The sequence below is a fragment of the Eptatretus burgeri genome, chromosome 6 (genome assembly GCF_056783735.1).
Source record: "Eptatretus burgeri isolate ZD-2024b chromosome 6, Ebu_testis_v1, whole genome shotgun sequence".
Classification (NCBI taxonomy): Eukaryota; Metazoa; Chordata; class Myxini; order Myxiniformes; family Myxinidae; genus Eptatretus; species Eptatretus burgeri.
The window spans coordinates 96,378,914-96,400,462 of record NC_140966.1 but is presented as its reverse complement, the minus strand read 5'-3'; the positions used below and the strand labels follow the sequence as shown (position 1 = coordinate 96,400,462).

Sequence of the window (21,549 nt, the reverse complement as noted above, 5' to 3'; positions counted from 1 at the left end):
TCGCCTTTCCTTCCCCTCCCCTCATGCTGCCTTCCCTTCCCCCTCCCCTCATGCTGTCTTCCATTCCCCTCCCTCACACTGCCTTCCCTTCCCCTCATGCTGCCTTCCCTTCCACTCCCCTCACGCTTCCTTCCCTTCCCTTACGCAGCCTTCCCTTCTCCTCCCTCACACTGCCTTCCCTTCCCCTCATGCTGCCTTCCCTTCCACTCCCCCACCCTTCCCTTCCCCCTTCCCTCACGCTGCCTTCCCTTCCCCTCCCTCACACTGCCTTCCCTTCCCCTCATGCTGCCTTCCCTTCCACTCCCCTCACGCTGCCTTCCCTTCTCCCCCCTCACGCTGCCTTCCCTTCTCCTCCCCTCACGCTGCCTTCCCTTCTCCTCCCCTCACGCTGCCTTCCCTTCTCCTCCCCTCACGCTGCCTTCCCTTCTCCTCCCTTCATGCTGCCTTCCAATCCCCTCCCCTCACGCTGCCTTCCCATCCCCTCCCCTCACGCTGCCTTCCTCCCACCATCATTAAACTCTCCGGAGGTCGAGGTGAGAAAGGGGTGTCAAAGCATGTGCGAATTGAACAAAGACTTTTTTTTTGTTTTTAGCAGTTGTAACTGCTGTGGGATCAATTCCACAGTTTAAATTTTGAAATTCAGCTCAGGTTAAGAGACTACAGCTCGTCAAATTTTAGTTGAAAAACTTATATGGAAATTAATTAAATGCATGAACACTGGTGCGGATTTTTTGGCGATTGAAGGAAGATGCCCTTACTTCCCTTCCCCTCATGCTTTCCTCCTTCCAAAGCTCTTCCACCATAGACATATCAGGACGATCTTTATAGTATGACCCATTTGAACGTGCCGTATTAACGTACCCCATTTCGTTCAATCCTGTGCTCATGCCGGCAGATGGGACCATTCCCACCCCACCCCCCCCCCCCCACGAGATGAGTCAAGCGCCCCTTTCCCTTCAAGTCCGCCTTCCAAACACAAGTCCAGAACACCCCTTTCCCCTCCCCACTTCCCTCTCCTACTCCCACTCCCTCTCTCTCACATAATATTCCTGTCAGCGAAGAAACAGGTTGTATTTGCTGGTCTGGAACCTAATAAATTCCTTCTGCTTCTCCTTAGTATCATTCCTCATCTCACTACTTATACACCCTGGCCCCTTTCTATTTCTAGTTTTACACCTCATTGAAATGTACTTACTCTGCACTCTACCAATTTGCTCCTTGAAGGTTTCCCATTTCTCTGATGTTGATTGTCCTCTTGCGAGCTTTTCCCAATCTAGAGCACCCAAACCTCTCTTCATACCCTCAAGGTTTGCCTTCCTGAAATGTAATTGCCTTACTCTACTATCCTGAACTCTAACCCTAAACAGAATCCTTGCACACACAATGTTATGTCAACTTGATCAAAAATGCTCCCCGACCTCCACGTCCTCCACCATATTGGGATCGTTACTTAAAAGGAGGTCCAACACTGCACCCCCCCCCCCTTCATGGGCTTAATTACAAACTGGGTTGAAAAGCAATCCTGGACTAAAACTACGAAATCCTCATCTGATCTGCCCTTTCCCTGTTCCTGGACCCAATCTATCCCTGGCAAGTTAAAATCCCCCATAATCAACACTATTCCCTTACCACATGGCCTTTTGAATTATTCATGTACTCCTCCTTCCTCCTCTTCCTTCCCACCCGGAGCCTTATAAAAGCATCCGCCCAGTATCTTACTGTTTTTACAATCTCTAATCTCTCCCCATACAGAATCCTCAACATTTATTCCTTTCTTAATGTCACTCCTTTCTCTTGATACAATGTTATCCTTTTCCCAGATTGCTACTCATCCTCCTCCACCTCCTCCTACTATTCTCTCCTTCCTATCGCTCATCAAACCATGTCTCACTGACTGCAACTACATCGTACTTCTCACTGTCTAGTTTGGCTTCAAGGTCTTCCACCTTATTATTTTAACTCCTGGTTTTGGTGTAGAATATGTTTAGCGTTTCCTTCCTGAAAATGTTTTTGTCCTGCCTGGCCTTACTAATCACAAGTACGTCATCAGTTCCTTTATTTATAGCTTCCTCACCCTCCAGCCTAAAAAAAAAACCTGAATTCACACTTTCTGTTTCGCATGTGGCCATCATTCTGGAAATACCCCCATTGCCCCCAAAATGCAAAACCTTCCTCCCGACACCGTTCTTCCAGTGATAGGTTGACATCCATCACTCTGCTCATAACTTACATTCCATCACCTAATCTAAGGAGAATAGCATAGCAGAAAACATTAGCTCACAACCCTTTGCTTTCAAATCACTTTCCCGATATCCTGTTCCTATTTTTCAAATCCTCTCTCCCGACATAATTTGGCGCGCGGTGCACCACAACCGTCTTCCTGCCGTGACCCGATACGATATAACTTAACCTTCCTTCAATGTCCCTAACTCCTGCTCCTTCAAACAATACACAACTGTCTCCAGTCCTTCCTGCAGAACGAACAATCCACATATTTAATAGTTTAATCACCATCAAGCAGCGTTTCCATGGGATCATTCCCACCTATCTCTATTGCCAAGGCTGGGCGAGATCAAATGACGCCCCAGGTAAGGGGCGTCTTCGGTTCCCCCTCTCACTTTGTTCAACTTCTAAATATGTTGCGAGGAGGTAGTGAGGTCAGGCAGGGGTGAGGTGGTAGTGAAGACAGGGAGTGGTGAGGCAGCCGTGAGGTGCTAGCAAGGGCAGGTAGGAGTCGGGTATGAATTATGCCTGATAGTTTTTGCTGGTGATGAAACTTTTAAAAATGGAGATTATTCTTTCTGCAGGAAAGACATATAGTTCTGCGCAGTTTTAAAGGAGTTGGGGACATTGATTGAAGGAGGATAAATGGCATGATATCGGGTCACGGCAGGAAGACATTAGTCGTGGTACATCGAGGAGGAAATGACAGGGAAACCGATAGTAAGGAAAGTTTACTCGGAGGATTTGAAAAATAGGTGTCGGATTTTGGGTAAGTGACTGAAAGCAAAGGGTTGTGAGATAAAGTTTTCTGGGATTTCCCCAAGACTAGGACATGGAATATAATTTTTGAGCAGAGTGATAGATGTCAACCTATGGCTGGATGGAACAATGGTGTCGGGAGGAAGGTTTTCCATTTATGAAGCAGTGGGAATCATTTTGTAGGGGGCAAAGGGATCGGTGCTTCCAAGCTGAAGGAGACAGGGATTTCTCTATTAGAAAGGAGGTGGTTACGAGGTGATATGATAAAGATGTTTAAGATAATGAAGGATTTCGATAAAACAAGTGCTGAAGAATTATTCAGCAGAATAGGAGGAGAAAGGAAGAGGGGACAGTCTGAGAACTAGAAGGGTACTCGGTAGAGCGCATACCTCCGCCATGTAATGCCTGATCCATGAGAACATATCGGGCCAAATACATTTTTGAATCATCAGGCTATACATTTCGATATAGTTTTTGGCCCTCTCAATGGTGAAGAATCACTTTAAAAATTAAATAATTCTCGTATCCAGATCTGGATTCAAATCAATTTGTCCTTGCGACACACACACCCAACCTGTTTACCAAGTTTCATCCGAATCCGTCCACAACTCTTTGAGAAATTATGATATACATCAGTTTCGTCCTGTCTCTCAATGGTGAAGAATCACTTAAAAAAAAAACTTGTAGGATCCAGATCCGGAATCGGATCTTCACCAAAATCTAAGCAATTCTTCCTTGTCACGCACCCAACCTGCCCACCAAGTTTCATCCAGATCCATTTTCAACTTTATGAGATATCCTGCACACAAACAAACAGACAGAGAGGGGTGAAAACATAACCATCTTCACTTTCGGTGGTGGAAGTAATGAAGAGGAGAGTTAAGATTGTCGTAAGGCATCAGAAACAGCAGGTAGGTTTAAATTGTAATTCGATAGATTGGTACCAAAAAGCATTGGAGATGGAGGGATACGGGGATATTGGCAGGACTGGTTGATAGCTCAAGTATGGGTGGGTGATTCTGTACATCTGTGATGAGTGTGATGTCTGTGGGAGGTCTCCTCGAGGGATAGTGTGTGTTCGGTGATGTACATTCTTCACACTAAAAAAACTGCTTTTGCCCACCCTCCCCTCGCCCTCCCCCCCCCCCACCAACTTTTTTTTTTTTTAAACGTTCATTAGCTCACCTGGAACGTAGTTCCGGGGAGCTTATGGGATGGTGTGTCATTTGTCCGTCCATCCGTTCGTCTAAAAACACTTGCCACTTCTTCTCCGAAACAACATTCACGATTTCAATGAAACTTCATCACAACCTTCAATACCCCTGATGTACCAAAAGTTTGTTCACCACATCAAAATAAATAAATAAATAAAAATCAGGGTCAAAGGAGGGTTGCCCCCCAAAATAGGTATTTACTTTATTCTCATTTACATATTTTGTGGGTCATCCACGCCTGCCAGTGGTTCCCTCATTATCTTACCCAACCGCTACAAGGTGAGGACCCAGGGGTATTGCCTCTTCTAATTTTTTTTTTTAACACCCTGGTGATATCCCTGGGCTGACCACATTTTATTATCCCCACTTCTCCCCTCCCTCATCACCCCATTGAAATCAAGTAATTCGCTTGACAGATTGATTTATTTGGCATTGATTTAGCACAAGCATGATGGGCAGAATGACCTCCTCCTGCATTAACCTTCCTGGTTATAGCTTCGTGGCAGGCGCACCCCAAGCCCGGCAACAGCTACCCCGTCTCCCCCGAGCTCGGCACCCTCCCCCTAAATTTTTCCATGTGCATTGCTGCACCCTCACCACTGCCTGCACTTGCTACAACCTCACGCTGTTTTTGCATCTGTTCATGTGTTTTTTGTGTCTGTAAATAGTGCATGTGGTGTCATGGATGGGTTAGTTTCTCTTGTGTTGTTTTTTTTTTTTCTACAACTTGCATCTGTGTGGTAAGGTTTCTGTCACAGTCTCTTGTGTGAAGAAATAATGTATTTCCATCTTCAGAGTCTGTGTGTGCCTCGTGTTACTGCCATTTTTTCTGAGCTGACGTTTGGAATTAATTGGTATTCATTGAAGGCTAAATTGAAAATAGTCTCGATTCATTACATGATGCGAGATCACGAAGTATGGACTGACGTTAAAAATTTGCAGTCGGCTCGTGGACAAGTCGTCACAGATTGGCAATCCTTGGAGCTTAGCCGACACAGCGTAATCAAAACCACTTGATTCTGTTATGTTCAGGCCTGCTCTCATTTCATTTGTCAGTTGCAGACTTGATTTTCTTTGATTGTGTAAGCTGAGCAACTTCAAGTGCTGGTCTTGCTTGGGGAGGTTCTTCTCTTGTTCTGAGCAACCAGGTCAGTTTCTTTCAGGTGTTTCAAAGTGACCTCACACCAATGTCGGAGATCTTCATCTTTCTGCCATTTTCTTCAAAGTGTGTCCTTCTCGCAGAGTTTGGATCTTCACACACTGTTCTGTTGAAATTTGCTTCCTTGGCGCCATTCCGAACCCATTCAGACTTTCATGCAAGGGAACAACGTCGATGAAAACCAATTTCACTAATTACCAACTTTTCAAGTAGTTGCCATGCATGTGACCATGTATTTGTAAAGAAATTATATATATATATATATATATATATATATATATATATATATATATATATATATCGAGTGCAGCCTGTGGCTGCTGGTTGCGCATTGGTTTGGACGCGGCTATGCCGCTGATGCAGTGTCCCCCTTACCAGTACACTGGTGCTCATTTTGCCGACCTCGGAAGGATGACAGGCTGAGTCAACGCCCTGGTGTATTTTAATTTAGCGGGCAACGGGGCTTGAACTCAGGACCCTAGGATCCCAAGCCACCACCCTAACCACTAAGCCAACACCAGGCTTAATGATATATCAATGCACATAATACAATAATTTAAAAGACAATTTTTTGTTTTTTAAAGAGAGGCATATATAGGTAAGACTGAAGGTTCAGAAGCATCAGTATTTCGACAAATAACTCAACATCCTGAAGTCCTTAATTAGCAGGGAACATAACCCGAGCCATCTTTCTTTCTTCAGCTAAACAGCTTTGGGGGGTGTGGGGGAAGGTCGGTTGGGTTAACAGGGGTCGAAAAGATCACGGTTTTGGATGGCGGATGATTTGAGATTATAGTAAACAGCTGTTTTAAAGAAATTGAGGGAAGATTGAGATTGAAGAGAATGTCGAAGTTGATTCCACAGGCAGGAAAGGAGAGAGGAACAAATGAGTGGAAATGAGCAGTGAACAGTGATTCTGGATTTTGAGTTTTTCACCAAAGGAGGTTGACAGTTGTCTACGTGTGCCCTTTACCAAGTGCTTTCAGGGAAAAAAAATAATAATAATAATGATACTAATCTTACACTTGCAGCTGTTTATCAAATGCAACTATTGGTAATTGATGTAGTGACACAGTGAATCAAAACAATTTAATATTCCGCTGGTACAAAGCATTATATTGTATTGTTCCGCACGTGCTACGCGCTAAGGAAAATCAATATTACCGAGGTGAGCTCTCAAAGCCAGGGCTGACAAGCTCAGTAAAGCATTTTTTATGTCAGTATTGAAAGGAAAAGCCACAAATAGCTCTTCCATTAAACTATCTTTACTTTCACCATGCACACCAAAATATAAAATGCAGTCGCAGAAGCAGTAAAGTACAGTTCTGTAATTACAGCAGTTTGTGGTAAGTTAAAAAGGGGGAGTTTGAGATAAATGCTTTGAAATAGTGGCCAAGGTAATGGAAAATTTAATCACAGACAAGTGCATAAATTGACTTCGGAGATACATCAAGTGGAGCAGAGACAAAAAGCTTGTAAAGGATTTCTTCGTCATAATCGACAATAAATGAATTTGTAAAGTAAATAAATGAACAAATAAACATCAGCAATTAGTGATGTTCAATTTGAGTGATACGTCGGATAAAATGTGCAAAGTGAACAAAGTGCGAGCCCAGCAGTGGAATTCTCAGTTCAGGCTTGATGGATTAATTTTATTTCTCAAGAAGCTCTGTTATACGCTGTGCTACACGTACACATAGACAGTCCAAGTAGTGAGGTGACTCGAGGACAGAAGTGACAAGGATCATTAGCACCATTGGACAAGGTGGACAAGAGCACCATTGAAAAATAAGGTGTATATATAAATCACATATATTGATAATAATAACATTGAAAGTTGTGATTAGAAGCTAAAGGGAATAAAGAAAAATATAATCAAGGAAACAATAAACTTTAAACATTATTACAACTGTTTAACCTTAAAGAAGGATGAGTACAGAAAAATGAATACAATAAGAAGTTATAAACATCAATTATATACAGAAGAGATAAATAAGAAAGCATTCGGAGCTTTTGATGATAAAAGATATATTTTAGAGAATGGAATCAATAGTCTCCCTTATGGATAAGTATAAGTGTTAAGATATTGGATTGAGAATTTTAACAGGCTACCGCCATCTTTTTACCGATTTATAAATGATAGAACCAAGCAATAACCAAACCAAAGAGTGGGGATGTAATCAGCCTTGGTATTTAAATGGAAAACATAATGAATGCGAGAAATATCAAAAAAGTGTTCTTGAAGAAATAACCGGGGAAAAGTAAATAAAACAAATAAGTGGATAAATTTAATTACAAATAAGTTGGAGGACGTAAAGAAAAAAAATTAATATCCTTGAATGGACTGAAAACTTTGATGGTTATCAATTGAACAATGTAAAAACAATTTACTACAATTTCAAAATGATATGTGGCTCAGGAGGTGGTCAAACAAGAGCATTAAGAGAAGTTGATCATTTCATTTCTGCTCAACAAAGACACTTAAACCAAGAACCAAGTTCCAAGTTATTCTTTGTGAATATACTCGATGGAAATGAATGTTATATGAAAATTAATTTATTCTCTAAAGTAGAACATGGACAAATATTCGTTGGTTCGCTCTTTGAGTGGAATGAAAATATAAAAGGACTGTGATTATGTTGGGGGGAAGAAGTGCTTTAATCAGTAAGTCTCAATTTTACATTTGCTTGTATGGGAAGGGGAGGGGATAGGTGGGGAGAAAATGAGTCTCCTATTTTTAGCTTTTGGGGCCTGAGTCAGAAAGTTTTTCCCTTTCCCCCCATTCATTTGAATGGGTGTCCCAGAAACCCCATTTATCATCTACTCACACTCCCAGCAATGATGCATGCCAGCAGCCACAGGCTGCACACAAAATAAGGATGATTAATTGTTGCACTCAGATGTAGGCCTACACATTTTATTGGTCAAGGAGTGGGTAAACCCTATCTATGATGACACCCCCTCCCCCCCCCGCGACCCCCTCTCTTTAGTTTTAGGAAGGGTGTGACGTACTGGAGCACTTCATGCTTGGACTCAGACCCATACTTGTACATGATTTGAGAGGAACAACATTGAAGGGTGCTGGCTTTTCAGATGGTGGTCATAATTACGTCACACAAGACCCTTCCAGCTGTCCATTTTTTTGAAGCAAGACGTTTCTTAAATTTGAAAGACCATGGTGTGCTTCGGTACAAAAAAAATGGGCCGATCTGGCAGCATGGTTCCGCTCCTGACTGGTAACTGTACGGCAAAGCTCGTTCCGGTCACATGGCTTCAAGTTGGTCAAAATGTGGACTTGGGAAATTCCTTTAAAAATCTTCTCCAAATCCACCAGTCAGAATAATACCAAATTTGGGTTACAAGATGAGGACAGGGTCGTGATGTAAAATTTCAGAGGTCATGCCGATCACATGATCGGAAGTGTGTCAAAATGATGGGCTTCGTAAATTTTTTGGAAGACAGTGTAAATTCCTTCAAAAATCTTCTCGAGACCGACCGATCAGAATGCTACCAAATTTTGGTTACAACATCAGGCCAAGGCCCAGAAAAGCCACAGCAGCATTTTTATACATGACCCTAAGCATGCTTGGATGGTATTTGCTTAATTAACACATGGGCCACACCTGTGTGGAAGCCGTTGCTTGGTGTCCCTCATTTACCCAGGTCAGGTGTTTTCATGTTTTTCTTGTCCACTACCTGCACGTCAAAATGGCAACTCCATCTCACGATCGCTACATTGGCCTGTCATGGTTGTGTTTGTTAATTCATTAATTTGAATTAAATAATCATGAATCCCTCATTCAATTATTCAAAGTTGAACCTTCTCGACTCACCCTTAGGATGGGTAAACAGCTTGTATTAATATTATATGAACAGAATTAAAATGCGACAGCATGGACGGTTTGCTCCGACATTCAAACTTAAAATATATATATATATATATATATATATATATATATATATATATATATATATATATATTTTTTTTTTTTTTTTAAACAAATAAACCTTTGCTGAGATTATGCATTTCCAGGAGTGTCTGGCAGAATGGTGCATTTACAATAGGTAGAATAGGTAGAGGTTGGACATTGAGAACTTTGACATGTCGAGTCTAGGGTTGCTTCTCGACCCCAATATACACGACAAGACCTGATCTTCACAGACAGGGCATTGCATAAATCAGTGCGCCATCCCTTGGCCGGACTTAAGATGGGGACCTTATCGGCTTGCATTAGTTGGCAGACGGCAAACATCCCATTACGTCTTTGAATGAAGAGGAGGTGAGTCATCTATCACCGGCACCCTGAACAAGTTCCAAATTCCTGCCCTGACCTCCAAAGCTGGACTCACGATCATGATGGAAACCAGCAGCCTTGTGCTGCATATGAATGAATGAATGAATGAATGAATGAATCTCAAGGAGGGTCGTGATAGTTCAGTAATAACACATGGCCTTGAATGAAAGGCACATGATGCTGAATGGTTTCCTCTCGTTTGTGAATCTTAAAGATGCCATAATATTATTTGCAAATTTTGGTGCATTATCAAAGTTAATATTTTATACGTTGCATGCCACAACAGCTTCATGTAACCAACCGACATTTCAGGTATGGGTGAAATTAAATGGAATGCTACACTGTAAAAGCATTCAATCTCTTGAGAAACAGTCAACGTTCATTATTTGTACTCATCACAGCGCAACTGCCATGTACGAAGGAGTTTTCAGACACACAGACAAAAACAAACACACCAGTTACCTACTTCTGGTGAAACTCCCAAAATCCTGGCTCACTGTTCACCTGCAATCATTTGTTCCTCTTTTCTCTCATCTGTCAGACCAGCTTCTTCAGTGTGATAAATGGCATTCTTCCCTCCAGTCGGGTTACCCCCCCCCACCCCCATCCATGCTCATCATCTTTTCTACCCTCATTCCAATCCCCAAGTTTATTTCCAGGTCATTGTGTTTGCCCCCCCTCTCCATTGCCCTCTTTTTGTTTTGTTCCCTTTCTGTTTCATCCCCATTTTCCCCTTCTTATTGCTGTGTTTGAGCTTTTATCCAGCTTGTTCACCCTTTGTGTCTTCCTCACCATCCCTTAGATATCATCCCTCCCCATTGCCCATTGTTCCTCCGTGCCCCGCCACTGTGTCCCATCAACCATGCCGTTGGTGTTTTCCCATTTTCCACGATGTTCTTCTTGTACTGTTATGTTCCCGTCTATCCTGTGTTCTAACTCTTCCATGAGCCTCAACTTTGTCGCTAAAAAAGTTAATAAAGCAAAGAACACACACACCATTTTGTTTGTGGCTGACCTGCTATTCATCTGGAGAAGGGTGACAAAAATGGCATCTTCAAGCAGTGGAAATAATTTTTTTTTCCAATGAAAGCGACTTTTAAACCAACTGCATTTTTAAATATATTATTTACAGGAGCGAGGCTCTTGTACGAGCAAGGTAGAACTGAGAGTGGGACAAACATCAAAGGCATGAATGAACAGGAAAAGGAGAAAAAAAAAAGAAGAGGGATAATGGGGGAAAAAAAAAAACACTGAAACTAGCAATCCCGGAGTTGATTGGGAGGTTTGAAGGACAGAGAGCAGAGAGACCAAAATCGGAGAATAAATGGTGGAAAGACACAGAGACCACCGACCCGCTTGCGACGCGAGAGAAACAGACCCTGTGATTTTGGACTCACCATGGGAGATTCCAATAATTTTGAGACCTTCAGATTCCACAGAATTCAGGAGACAAATGCGATGCTGGTGCGCCAGTCCATCGAGGAGGGCAATACTCCATTGAGCTCCGGACAAAGGCCTTGTCGACTGTGAGCAACTCTGATTTTCCAAAGAAAGACTTGGATCGATGGAGGATGCCCAGTCTGCAGTTGGTCCAGAAAAGGTCATGGCTGATGGTGAGGCCTAGAGGTTCAGGATACTGAACCTCTTAGTCTTCGAGTGGATGATCAAATAAATAGACAAGTGGGTTTATTTGATGATCATTCCAAAGTGAGAGGGTGAAGCTGTGAGGTTTTCCAGGATTGGAGGACATGTTGCATTCATCAAACCACAGTCTAATAACTTCCAGACCAGCGGAGAAAGACGTAGCTGCTGTCTGCCTATCAGAGGGAAGAGGGTACTGTACTGTACTGTATGACACAATGTGGAGTCATTTGCAAAAAGGATGAGAGGGTTTTCCAGAGCATCGGAGAGGTCATTTTTATAGATGAGGAACAAGACTGTACCCAAAGCATTACTTTGGGAGAACTCCGGTCTCCACTAGGGGAGGGGACAGAGGGTTGGAACGATGAGAACACGTTGACTGCGTGAGTGGAGGAAGTCAGAAATCCAGGAATGAATATCCAGGGAGTCAATCCTCACATCTTGTTCAGGATTGAGGGCCCCAAACCATTGCTAAGAGGAGCAGAAGCATGGCCAGAGTTGAGTGACCAAGACAAAATCCAAACTGATGGTCAGAGATCAGACTGCTTGAAAACAAGAAAGACGACATCTGAAGCAATGATGGATTCCATGACCTTGCTTGTAATGGGAAGCAAGTTCACTGGCCTATAGTTGGTAGTTGTGTGTGTTTTTGCACCCTTCTCATGGGTGGGAGTGATGTTTGCTGACTTCCCTGCAGATGGGAGGTGGCCAAGGAGAAGGACAGACTGAATTGGGCTGATAGAGAAGAAGGAAGAACGAGTGTTTTTTTTGTTTTTTTTTGGAAAAACCTTCAAACCACAACATTCAGTCGGCTGCAGTTTATGAACCTATATAAGAGATCTGAACTGGAATCAGAATGTATAACCAGAAATATAAGAAAAGGATTGTTTGCTTGTGAAAATTGTCAACATTATTACAATTTAGGACAAGACGAAGCATCAAAAGTATTAAAAACAAAAAAAATAATTTCAACAAAGAATCAACTGCATGCAAAAAGCTATGGCCACCATAAATGACACCCATGTGCTGGTTTTGAGGACATTCTTCATCACAAAGACCGGGCGTCAGAGGCAGAAACAAAGGTGGAATTGAAATGAGAAGAGAGAGAAGAAAACAAAAGCAAAACAAAAAACCAGGCCCTCAAGGTATGGAGTATTTCCAGCAATTGGAGGTTTTGGCGAAGAGCAACGGAGGGAAGAATATGGGGGCCGCTGGTTGCTCGGCTTTTATGCACTTTCTTGGTGCAATTCATACAGTGAAAGCATGCATCTGCTACAAGAAAAAAAAAAAGTGTAGCGTGCCAAACTTCACGAGGGTTGAACCATCTGCTGCCTTCAATCAGCAGAGAAAGAACAATAGAATAAATAAATAAAAATCAGCAGGAAAAAAAAAGGCAAACCTTTCATTTGACATTGACGGAAACCCACGCCATCCAATCAGTCATATTTATTCCCTAACTCGGATCAAAGAATCCATTTTCCCTGCCAATGTTGGGGATTCATTTGGTAACGCGAGGCCTCAAAGGACAGGAATGAACGAGATGAAAGAAATGAAATGTGGAGGAAGACCAATGAGCAGTGGCACCGAGATCAGAGAATGGTGGTACTTACATCAGTGTCTGCCCCTTTGTCTGCACCTGGACAGCAGAATGTCACAAACTCGTGGCATCTCTTGTGGACCACAAAGCTGCACACTGCAGGGAGGGATGGAAGAGGTTTAGTCTTCTTAACACCATTTCAAACATATTCATTTGTGCGGCACAAGGTAAAGCAGCAATTGCTTTCGCATTTATGAGCAGAAACAAATAGAACTAGAACAGTATTCGGAAGAGCGCGCACCTCCGCCAGGCTGAACAGTTTACGTTTTGTATCCCACTGATAGGCTGGATCTGCATCTTGACCTTCAACAAATTTGAATCAGCTTGTTCTTGTCACCTACCCAACGCATCCACTAAGTTTCGTTCGAATCCGTCAAGATAACTGTTTGAAATATCATGTTATACAGTATTTTGCCCCATCTCTTAATAAAATGCCTGGTGTTGGCTTAATGGTTAGGGTGGTGGGCTTTGGATCCTAGGGTACCGAGTTCAAATCCCGATGATCTGTTAAATTAATACCAGGTGGGGTTAACTTGGCTTGTCATCCTTCCGATGTCGGCAAAATGAGTGCCAGCATGCATGGTACCCTGTGTCGGAGTGGTGACCTGTCCAGGATTGTGTTCAATAGCTAAGGAGACTGCTTAAGCAGTACCAATGCTATGCACAGAGTATGGTCCCAATCTCTCAATGGTGAAGAATCAATTATAGATTAAAAAAAAAAATTCTCGAATCCGAATCCGGATCCGGATCTTCACAAAAATAAAAAAGTGAGCACAATATACGCCCGAACAAGAAGGTATATACAGAATTATGCTACTACATGGAAAACAGCATCCTGATTGCCATGGCAACCACTTTAGATGACGAGCGGATGTCGCGACACCGTCTCCACAGTCTGTACCTATGTACCAAATATGAAACATGAAAGTTGAAAACTTTGGGAATTAGATTGCAGACAGGAACCGACGGGCGACCGGTATCACATAATATGCCCCGATAGATAGATATTTATATCAGGAGTATAAAAAGAAAGAAATCGATCAAATAAACTTGGCGTTCTCACATAAACAACCCGTCAAACAAGTTTCGTCGGAATCCATCTTTAACCTTTTGAGATATATATCGCTCTCACAGAGAAACAGACAGGCATACAGTGATGAAACAACCTCCGTCCACCTTTGGTGGTGGAGGAAATTAAAAGATTGACAAAAGGAAGTGAAGAAAATTGAATTAAAGTCCAACCTAAAGTAACGAAAAGCAAAAACTGCTGGAACCTTTTTGATGTGTTAAAATAGAAGACAAATTACAAGACCACGTAGGTGCAACCAAGATGCACAAAAGGAAATGAATCATTATAAAGCACGAGTTCAGTCAAAGAGGGAAGCAGAGATAGAGCTGCAGAGATAGGAAGAATGACAGAAGGAAAGGGAGAAAAAAAAACCAACATTCGACAAGAATGTCATCGATTGAAATATCCCTGGAATTTGGAATTGAAGAAGATATCGACATTGATCGGGATGGCGGGATAGCTCAGAGGTACGCGCCCTCTCCTCTGAGCTGTCTAACCTGGGTTTAAATCTCGGCCTCGATATAACCTGCTGTCCTGGTGTTTCGCAGACAGGGCAATTCATCATTGTGCACGCCGTCCCTGGGAAGGATGTTCGGCTGGAGGATCCGTATGCCAGCACTGGTCATTGGTGGATGTTAAAGATTCCAAAGATGTCTCACGTGAAGAATAGGCGAGCTATCGCCGGCACCCTGAACAAATTACAAATTGCTGCGCTGACAGACTGCTGGGAAGGCAACGGCAAACTACCCAGGATAACCCTTGCCGAGGGTTATCCGGAAGTTCCGGATCCAGAAGTTCCGGAAGTGCCAATGCTCTGATAAATGCCCATCAGTCATCATCATAATCATCATCATCATCATATGTACCATCCATACTCTTGCCAGAAGAGTAACTAGAGATTTCTGTGTTACTTCCTCAAAAAAATCATCACAAAAGTGCTCTTTTCAGAAGGATCACTCCACTGCTCATCAACACATTTTTTCCAGCATCACGGTGCACACAAAGGAGCAAGCTTTCAAGGAAAATCATACCAAGCAATAAATGATCAGGTTGCGTTGCGTGTGCGTATACAAAATCTCGGCTCATGGAAGAGCGAGAATTGAACCGGGTAGTAATGAAACGCATTTCTCAGTTGGGTGAACGAGGTTTAATAAAGAAAAAATAAATAAATATATAAATAAAAACGCTGATATAATCAAAACAATGACAGCAAGAAGAAAAAAACAACACACATGGGACTGGGGAAATAGAAGGAAGAAGCCAATTGGACGTTGTGCAAAAGGTGAAAAACTTCGCTGCTGCATGACTATAAATGTGTTCAATTTTCATCATCCTGAACAATCCACAAATCTCTCACTCACCATTAGCGAGTGCGATCCAGTGGTCGACACTTTACATTTTTTCTCTCAGAATGCAAAGGCAATAAAATAAGAGAAAAGGAGACGAAATAAAATTGATAGTTCAACCTTTATTTCGCTCCAAGGTCCCTGGGGGAAAATAGGCTGGCACGATGCCTCATTATTCTGGTGAGGCCGATACAGACATATATATATATATATATATATATATATATACATATATATATATATATATATATATATATATATATATATATATATATATGAATATAAATAAATAAATTAATATATATATATATATATATATATATATATATGAATATAAATAAATAAATTAAAAAAATATATATACATATACATATACATATACATATACATATATATATATATATATAAATACAGAGATGCCAACTTTTGGAAATCAGAATTAGGGAGGATTTGCAACCGACACCAAATAATGTGCGCGAAGCGCACATCTCGAGCGCGGAGCGCTCGACCCTTGCGGCGGGGTCCAGGGCCCGCCTTAGGGCCCTGGAAGCTCTGGGGTTCTAGATGCTCTCTAGTGCCCTCTGAGCCCTATTTTGGAGCATTTAGCATGTTAAGAATTCCCACTTTTTGAACAAAAAAAGGGGAAAATTGTGCACTTTTTAATGTTACATGTATGTTAATATTAGTAAGTTAGGGGACAATCGAAGATTAACAAAAAGCACAAAAGAAGCAATATTTTTCTTGCCTTACTGGCTGGTACTACTGCTGCTTGCTTTTTCCATGGCAGCTTTGCTGAGTGACAGCTGTGTGGCTCTTTTAGCCCTTCTGATTATGTCTTTGCTGTATTCTCTCTGGTAGCAAGGGGTGTTATGAGCTAGTTTTTCAATTAAGAGAGCTTCCAGGGTTTTGACACTCAAATTGGGACGAAATTCAGTATGATTCTTCCGTACAAGACTGAGTGCCCGCTCACATGATGCGTTCGAATGAGGAATGACCAAGATTCCCTTCATCACTTTGCTCAAATTAGGATACTTCTTGGCACCAGTGCAGGGATCTGTGAGCTGTGAAATCCGATGCCACTGCTCATCCACTCTCACTGTCTCAGTAGCAATTGTAGCTATGGAGGCGTCTGCCTGGTAGTGAGCGAATTCACTCTCAAGACTGTCTCTGTCACGATCACCGCCACTGAACAGACAGGGGAATTTCTTGATGCAAAACTCCACACAGTCAAACCCCACTTCTTGGTGTAGCTTAACATCCAGCACCTGAGCATGCTTGGCTAATTCATCATCTAGCGGCCAGGTTTTGAAGATGTAATTGCAGGCTTTCACATAATATGAGCGAACTGCACTGAAGAAACCTTGGATGTCTGACTCACTCAGAGTGAAGGTGGATTTCTTGAGACTCCTTTGTTCCCTTATATACAGTTTGGCATCGTTCCCAATCATGAGGTCCTCATCATTCTTCTGATGATTTCTGTCAGAGAAGGGTACATTTACCAGAGCAACCGATGACACCGATGGTTTCAAAAACCATACGAAGATATCTTTCAGAAGACCATTCAATTCTCCGTGCAGGAGATGAATACAGGGTTCGTCTCTTTGGAGCAGAAGATTCCCCTTCTCAAAAAGCTTGTTAGCATATCGAAGGAAGAAACAATAGAGTTTTGTTTGTGGAGACAAGAACATCCTGTTGACACGTTTTTCTCTAGATTCCTGCACAGTGTTTGAGGAAGATGCGCTTTTAGTTGTAGAACTCGTAGTACACTTAGCCGCAGGGCGATCACACTTGCGTTTACTGCCAGCAGAAGAGGTCAGACTCGTAGTACCAGATCCAATTTTACGTTTGAGGAGAGAGCTTGAGGTAGGTGCAGCCAAGGAAGAAGACCTCTGATTCGAAGGTTTTGCTGAGCTTCTATCAAGTGATTTGGCAAAAGCAGAACTTAACTTGGGTCCTTCTTTGCCTGTAGATGGGACTATCACAGTCTTTCTCGACTCTGAAGGGATCTGCTTTGTAGATGAACGTGATGAAGGGCCGGTGATGCTACCTGCTCTCAGCATTGGTTTTGGTGCTGTCCCTGCTGTCTTCTTCGCAGCAGATACTGCAGTGGTAGTGGTGAATGCTGCTCCACTAGTGCTCCACTCCACTAGTGCAGTGCCAGTACTGGCAGTAGATACAGTGCCGTCCTTCTTGCTCGTTGTTAGAGTCTTGGCTACAGTTGGTTGCATTTTTCTTCGTACTTCTTCTTTGAAGAAGAGGCGAAGTGGCTCCCACTGTTCAATCAGCCTGTCTAGGCACTGACCAAGGGACAGCCACCTTGTTGCGACATGCTTCAGAATCTTGTGTGTCGGGGCATCACAGAGTTCTTGCAGTGCTTTCACTCCTTTGACGCGTTTACTACTTTTGTCCAAGTAGTAGTAAATATCGATGAGAAAGTCATCTAATTCAATGGGTAAGGCCTGAGCCGCCTTCTTGGCCGTATTGTGCATCATATGGCAAGGGCATCCCATGATGTAGCACTCTGGATTTTGTTTGTGGATATAAGCAGTGACTCCTTTGTGCTTGCCCACCATGACAGAGGCATTATTATCAGCACAAAAGGAAACACAATTTCCCCACGGAATTTTCCTGTCACTGAACTCATGATCAAGCAGTTTGAAAATGTTTTCTCCAGTGGAATCTTGTTTGCACGCAGGCAAACTTAGCAAACCTTGCTTCACAATCCCAGCACTGTTGTCATAGTACGAAATCAGGACAGGATATAGCTGGGCCTCACCACTGTCATTGCTACCGTCTGTAGCTAGGCTAAATGGAGCTAGTCTAGCAATATTGGCAATAGATGAAGCAGTAACATTTGACAACTCACCAATTATTGCTGAAGTTTTTGTTCTTGCACATCCATACTTTGAAGCAACTTTTGAATCTGGAAACATCTTTTGAAATAGAGGTCCAGCATGATCTGAGACTGATATGGGCAAGTTATGTTCCACAATAAATCCACTAAAGAGAAGTTCTGCTCGGGTAACATCCTCTTCCTCGCTTGTCCCTTGTTTGGTGAAATAATTCAGAAGTGTACCGGTACTCGTGCTCGAAGATCTCTCCTTTGCAATGTCTGTGTGCCGTTTGCTTCCAACGTGCTTCCGAATATCATCGCGACCTCCGTGCTCAACTGAAATATCAACGCTGCATACTGTACAATACGCATGATGAATTCCTCTTTCAGACTTTCGAATACACGGGTATTGGAGACTGTATTCGGTCTTGTACTTCTGAGACCATTTCTTGGTCTTCGTAAGCTTCTTTTCTGCCATTTCGTAATCAACATCGAGGGCTTGAAGCATCGGTAACTTCGAAGTCGATGTTCCACAGCTGCAGTGCGACTCGTAGAACTCTAGCGGCTGTTAAACACCGCACGGTGGTCGCGACCGCCAGGCTGGTACGGGGCCCAGCTGCATGCAGTGAGCGTATCGCATGCATATACACTGTGCATACATACCACATGCACTGTATTGCACACATACCGCATGCACTAAATCTCAGTGCATGATCGCATAAGTGAGATCCAGACCCAATGTTTCGCTGCTCTTCATTTGAATTTGCAATTTTTTACGTACAATTTGGTAGCAGCGAACGTTATGGAGTTACCACATGCTATACGTAGCAGACGATGCTTTTCATTCAATTCTCATACTAGTACATTCTGATTAGTGAACAGTGCAAAAATATCAAAATTTCGGGAGGATAAGGATAGTGATCGTAAGGGCGGGAGTTTGGGTGAATTTTCGGAAGCCTCCCGATGAAATCGGGAGGGTTGGCATCTGTGTAAATATAAAGCCTGGTGTTGGCGTTGTGGTTAGGGTGGCGGCTTGGGATCCAAAAGGTCCTGAGTTCAAGCCCCGTTGACCGCTTGAATTAATACACACCAGGAGGTTGACTCAGCCTGTCATCCTTCCGAGGTCGGCGAAGTGAGTACCAGTGTACTGGGCCCGGTGTATGCCCCAGTCAGAATAGGTGTACCATATTCGTGTGTCGTAAGAGGCGACCAGGGTTGCGTCAGGAAGGGCATCCGGCATAAAACCTGTGCCAAATCATTATGCGGATCATAACTGGTGATCCGCTGTGGCGACCCCTAACGGGAGCAGCCAAAAGAAGAAGATATATATAAAAAATATATATATATATATATATATATATATATATATATATATATATATATATATATATATATATATATATATATATATATATATACATATATATATATACACAGTTGTGTCATTGAACTGTATATATATATATATATATATATATATATATATATATATATATATATATATATATATATATATATATATATATATATATATATATATATATATACATACATATATACAGTTGTGTCATTGAACTTTGCAGTAAATAATGATATGCCCACCTTCCCCATAGGCCGCTGAAGGAAGGTGGTTTGCTATTCAAACAGCAAACAATGAGGATTAAATAATCATGGTGAGAAACCATGGTGGTAGCATGACAGAGCATCACGTATTGAAAAACAAAAGTCCCAACGATGGGGGCCGAGAGAGTAAACAACGTCAGGCATCCATCGTGGCCACGTCAAAGCAATGGAACCAACCCCTTCAAAAAGGCAGCTTTACAAATACCTGTAGCAGCCCGGTCCTTTCGGGTGAAAGGCGACACTGGAATTAACCACACGGCAGCATCGCGTTGCACAGCGGATGTGTCAACATTCCACTTCACAACTCCGATTTGGCTCGCCAGCCGGCTTTTGTAGCTTATTGTGGCACGTACTGATTACATCGTAAATTGGTCGATCCACTGCAACTTGTCTCGCACATTGAAGGAACGCAGTGCAAGATTGTACGAATCTGGTATGCCACCAAATGGGATATTGGACCAATCATCACATCACCATTTCCCGTGTTTGTCTGTACAGCTTGGCCCAAAAGTTATTTTACTTGTCGTTATAAATGAATGAATTGCAATTTTTCATTAAAAAAATTAATCCAAGGCTCAACAGGTAATCAACTGGGTTGTCTGACGTATGATTATTTTGCTGAAAAGAAACGTGGTCATCTCGTTGAACTCACTTTTGGGCCACCTTGAATGTTTGCTCGCCGATTGTGTCTCGTATCTCTTTCCCTGGAACTTTATTGCGAGGACAGTTGTAACTTTGCAAAGTTCCCTGACCTGATGAGTCTTCATTGCCTTCAGATACCCTAGGTGTCACCAATTTATCACTGTTCCCACGAGCTTATCTTGACATACAGGTATCCCTCGCCAAACACGCGGGTGAGGTTACTGAAAAACCCCATGGTTGGTAAATCCACAGTTGGTAAGACTAAAGGCCTATGGAAAAAAGGGAGTTAGGTTCCGTGACCTCACATTGCGCGTTATCCGATGCCTTCATCAAGCATGAGAAATCCGTATCATATACAGTACCCTTCCTGTGTGAACAAAAATAATTTTAATTATCTTTAATATTGTGAAGTCCAGATAATGACAACGATGATGACAAATAGGATAAAGATGGTGACGCTGGTGGAGGTGTGTGTGGAGGTGTAGAGGCAGTTGTGGTCTCTGTAGCAGTGGTATTTGCGGCGATTGTGAGTCTTTTATTCAAAGGATTGAGGACTACTTCGTTTTGTTGATATGGCCTACTCTGTACGAGAGGCGAGACGAGACGAGACAGAACGAGGCAGGCAAGCGTGGGTGACCGTGCTTGATGCACCACTAGTGGCGGGTGATTGAACGGCGGTGGGAGATTTGAAATGGTGGGTGGTCGAATGATGTGCGGCAGCGGAAAACCATGGCTACTTCAACCTGTATACCGTGGTTGGCAAAAACGTTCTCCACAATAAGAATAGTAGATACTCGAAACTGCGATGGGAAACCCCACGGTTGGCCAGGGATGTATGATGTTAATTAAATAAATGCGAAACTGTTTTTTTTTATATTATTATTATTAAATAAATTGTGATTGCACACGACATCTGGAGCAGTGGTGTTTGCAGTGATGACACTAAAAGATTGTGGATAGACCTTGTGCAAGTACTCTAATTCATGAGATCGCATGGCTTTTGTGTACGCCACCGTCGTGGTGACCAAGACATCCCCACCGATCAAGCTGTAATCATCGTTGTTGAAAAATGAACAACGTCGGAATCAGGCTCAACACGCTTGTCAAGGAAGGCATGTTAAACCCCTCGGTTGTTGCCACAAAGAGGC

The 21,549-nt window shown here is 42.6% G+C and overlaps 1 protein-coding gene across 2 annotated transcripts in view; it reads right to left on the bottom strand.

Annotated features, from left to right (window-relative positions):
- LOC147025399 (protein kinase C alpha type-like) overlaps positions 1 to 21,549 on the bottom strand; it is a 325,473-nt gene that overhangs the window by 255,723 nt on the left and 48,201 nt on the right. For both annotated transcript variants that reach the window (XM_085886367.1, XM_085886366.1), the window contains exon 3: positions 12,902 to 12,984. In XM_085886367.1, the coding sequence (XP_085742493.1) occupies positions 12,902 to 12,984 (83 nt within the window). The remainder of the gene's footprint in view (positions 1 to 12,901; positions 12,985 to 21,549) is intronic.